The sequence below is a fragment of the Camelina sativa genome, chromosome 2, assembly GCF_000633955.1.
Source record: "Camelina sativa cultivar DH55 chromosome 2, Cs, whole genome shotgun sequence".
Taxonomy (NCBI): Eukaryota; Viridiplantae; Streptophyta; class Magnoliopsida; order Brassicales; family Brassicaceae; genus Camelina; species Camelina sativa.
In genome coordinates this window covers 9003578-9007679 of record NC_025686.1, presented here as the reverse complement: position 1 = coordinate 9007679, position 4102 = coordinate 9003578, and the positions used below count along the sequence as shown (strand labels likewise).

The window sequence follows — 4102 nt, the reverse complement described above, 5'->3', positions numbered from 1 at the left end:
CAGGTCGTCATAAAACCCCTAAATTTGCTGAATTTTGAAAAATTGTGAAACTAAATTTTGAAAACCAATTCAGATTCAACCGAAATTAACAGTAGAGATACATATAGAATCTTAGTATCCCTAGATCTTGTGATTACGATTAACAAAACCAAAGAAACGATTACGATTAGTACAACAACAAAAAAAACAAAACCCTAAACCATCGTGGATAAGTCTTAGAATCCCTAAATCTTCTGATTCCCCATAGATCCTTCAAATCATGTACATATTGAGATTCAAAGACTATAATCTAATCAAATACTTTGAGAAACCTTTGATATTATATTATCATTTTCAATCCGAGAGAGTATTGTGTGTGTGTGTGAGAGAGAGAAAGAGATTGAGAGATAGAACTTACAAGATAAGCTTTTCTCTCTGATCAGTCATTTTCAATTTTTGAGTCACAGCAAATAAAAAGAAAGACAGAAGTAAAAGTATTGTCACAATTAATACCTATTTATAAAAGGTTCAAAGTTAGCCATGTGTCATGTGACTCATGTCTATTGATTAGATTTTGACACGTTTCAAAATTTATTTTATTTTATTTAATAAGATTAGGAAATTAGATAAATATATATAGATATTTAAAAATATTAATATAGATATGTATCATACTATCATTTTTCTTAGATTTTGTTTCCCTTAAAGAAAAAAATAAAACTAACAAAAACAGAAAAAGATTTGATAATATAGAGATTTGATATGACTTACATGTTATCTTTTAGATGAAAATTTAGCTATAATCCATCAAGATAAAGTGCAAAAAATCAAAAACCATTGAGACATGTGTTAGTTTATCGATCAAATGTTGATATGTGTAAAAAAATTAACATTTTTCTTAACGAAATAGGAAAACTAAATAAAAACATATTTACATATACAATAATTCTGTTTAGCCAGCTGATACAAAAATATTATTTATATATTATTTTAAGAAATATATATTTGGGTTATTCTTTAGTGACTATTACTTAAGTAATGCCGTCATAGTTAACTATTTTAAACATCAATAAGTGCATGTAAACCTTGCAAAGAAAAAAACATTTTTCAAAAATTTTATTTACCAAACAATTAACTATTTTAGGTTCCAGCAAAGTTCTTTTACTTATATTAGAATAGTATTCGCACTACGCCACAAGATTTTTTTGTTTTGTTTTTATTTTCATTATTTATAGGATGATTTTTGTAATAAAAAATCATTATTGACATAGATGTGGACAATGTTCATTGATAATTTTTTTGTTATTATTTATTGTTGTTGTTTTTTTTGTAGTGAAATTGTATACTAAAATTAATTTTGTTTGTTTTTTCTTGTATCACAATGCATTGGAGTACCATTATTATTTTTATATTTTTGTTCTAAGTTTATACCCGCGCTACGCCGTAGGATTATTTTATAATTCTTTTATTTAATACAAAAATATAACTTGATTTTTAAAAAAAATCATAATTTAATATAAGTTGTTTGATATCAAGTATCAAAATTATTAAATTTCAGTGCAAATTATTATATGTTTTTCTTTATTATTTATATTTGTCATAAAGTAGCTTCACGAATATATTACAATAGGAACAAACATAGCAATTGTGAAAGAAACCTTAGTAAACATATATGCTCATGGAACCTACACTTTTGTAGGGAGCAATTTTAGTTTTCGACAAGACTAATCTAGTCAGTTCAATGGATGCTCTGAACTCCGAAGCTTGATGCAATGGACTCGCAACCTTTTTCATTGATTTCCACCTCCTCAACTTTCAAATAAACCCACTCAGAATCGTTGTTATCCTCCTCAGGTTCGCTCTTCACTTCTCTCTTACTCAATTTATTTTCGTAATCATGTAGTTTCTTCTTGTTTTAGATATCTCATGTAAACCTAAAGAATCGCATGCTTTCCTTATTTTTTCTTCTGAAGTATATTAAAATTTCGTTATCCTAGATATGGTGAGATGGTGGAAGCCCCCTTGGCCTAGTGGTTGGCCTAGGGTTTATTAATGCTTCTACACCAGGAGGTCTGGGGTTCGAACCCTGGATAATGCGATTTATTATTGTGCAGATTAAATGAGGCAAATGTACAGACGATTTCTAGTGATGCGCAATTATCGCCGTTCGCCGTGATTTGACATAGAGAAAGAGGTGTCCATCAAGAGCAGGAGAGCAAGAGCTTGTGTAGTGAATCTAATAGGGTTGGAAGGAATTGTCCATGGTAGATCATATGTAATAGTTCTCTTAATTTGCAATCAATAATAAATCCAGAGTTAAAAAAAAAAGATATGGTAAAATGAAAGTATTATTAGGTGCCACTACTTAACCAACTTCTCCCACTCACCAATATTATCTTTCTATTTTTAACATCCTTTTGATTAGATTAGAAATTGTTTACATAGTCATCAAACAAAACACCCACTTAAACAATTAGGAGGATAATAATAATAAATCCAGAGTTAAAAAAAAAAGATATGGTAAGATGAAAGTATTATTAGGTGCCACTACTTAACCAACTTCTCCCACTCACCAATATTATCTTTCTATTTTTAACATCCTTTTGATTAGATTAGAAATTGTTTACATAGTCATCAAACAAAACACCCACTTAAACAATTAGGAGGATAATAATACAACTGAGAAATAACAGGTTGTCATTGTGCAAGTTTGGTTGCAATTTATCAGCTACTTAGTTTAGTACCAATATTATCTATTTTCAATATTTCCTCCAATAATTTGATCGTAGCAACGTAGCGTAGTGTTCATATTGACACATGATTGTTAGGCATGTCTTTTATCCGTTAAATGACAAATGATCTATAGATAATCATTTTACTCATTTTTTATTCTTTTTCTACAAGTTCATACGTATTATAGTTTGGTGACTTGATCTAAAACTTATTGAAAACAAGAAATAAATAAAAAATAAAAAATACACGTGTGAATTGGCTACCCTAGACTTGTTTCTTCTTCCAGCCCGCCGCACACATCTGCTCCTATACTGTATTTTTTCCTTTAATTCAAACTCTTGATTTCTTATATTTATGGAATCTATTTAATTAAACTACATGCGGGTACAGATTTAAACCATTCAACAAGTGCTTTGGGCATATATATTTGAAATAAGAATATAAACTTGCCGTAGTGAAATTTCCAACCTTTATTACATATGTATCTTTGATCACATTTTTTAATACCTCTGTCCACTAAATAAAGTTTGACTTTTAAATCGAACAAAATTAATATGAAGCTTATTGCGTCATTTTCATTGTTCTATGGACGATTATAAGCCCAAAGCCCAAAAATACAGAAAATGTTTTCAGATGAAAATGACATGGAATAAAACTGATTTATTATAGGTTCAGATATGATAAATTGTATTATTTGAAATGTTTTCATTGGTTGAAGATTTTACTGAGGTGTCAAGCTGAGAAGAGTCTAAAATGCTGATGTGTCATGCTATGGAGAGAAATACCTTCATCTTTTATTGTATTGAGGCGTATATGATATGTCGCTAGTTATTTAAAGTGGTGTTCTAAAGTATTAACTTTTGAAAAAAGTAATGCCATATATTGGCTTTAGCCTTTAGAATACAACGTAACAAGAACAAAAGTAAAGAAATAGGTGATGAAAACGTTATTAGGTTTCAAAAAAATTTCAACAAAATAAAAAATTTCTATTATCCCCTTGGGGTGTTCTGTATTCATGGATCCTTAGAAGATCCATGGATTCTGACATGAGTATATAAGAACTTCTCAGGTGCAAGAAGACTTTGGACTCAGACGTACAAGGGATCCAGCTGCAACAAAGACATGGACATGTTGAGATGCAGAAGAGGGTAAGGAAACTAAAACCTTAGACAATTTATTTGTTTGATATAACGTTTTTTTCTATTTTCATTTTAGTCTAGAAGTCAGGACTGGAGAGCGAATGAATCAAGAAAAAGATTTGAAGATAGATGTCAAAGAGGCCATGAAAAGGAGTTGGTATTATACAAACATGCAATGGTATAGAATAGTAATAAAACATAACTTAGATGTTCTCAATTTAAGTTACTCAAAAAAAAAAAAAAAAAAAAAT

General features: G+C 29.3%; 1 protein-coding gene and 1 long non-coding RNA gene across 2 annotated transcripts in view; one reads left to right on the top strand and one right to left on the bottom strand.

The window, feature by feature from the left end:
* Positions 1-451, bottom strand: part of LOC104720650 (F-box protein At4g00893-like) — a 2156-nt gene extending 1705 nt beyond the window's left edge. The window contains exon 1 of the mRNA XM_019234481.1: positions 398-451. Within this exon, the coding sequence (XP_019090026.1) occupies positions 398-426 (29 nt within the window). The 5' untranslated portion in view covers positions 427-451. The remainder of the gene's footprint in view (positions 1-397) is intronic.
* LOC104720646 overlaps positions 3630-4102 on the top strand; it is a 1362-nt gene continuing 889 nt past the window's right edge. The window contains exon 1 of the long non-coding RNA XR_756744.2: positions 3630-4029. This is a non-coding gene — a long non-coding RNA (uncharacterized LOC104720646). The remainder of the gene's footprint in view (positions 4030-4102) is intronic.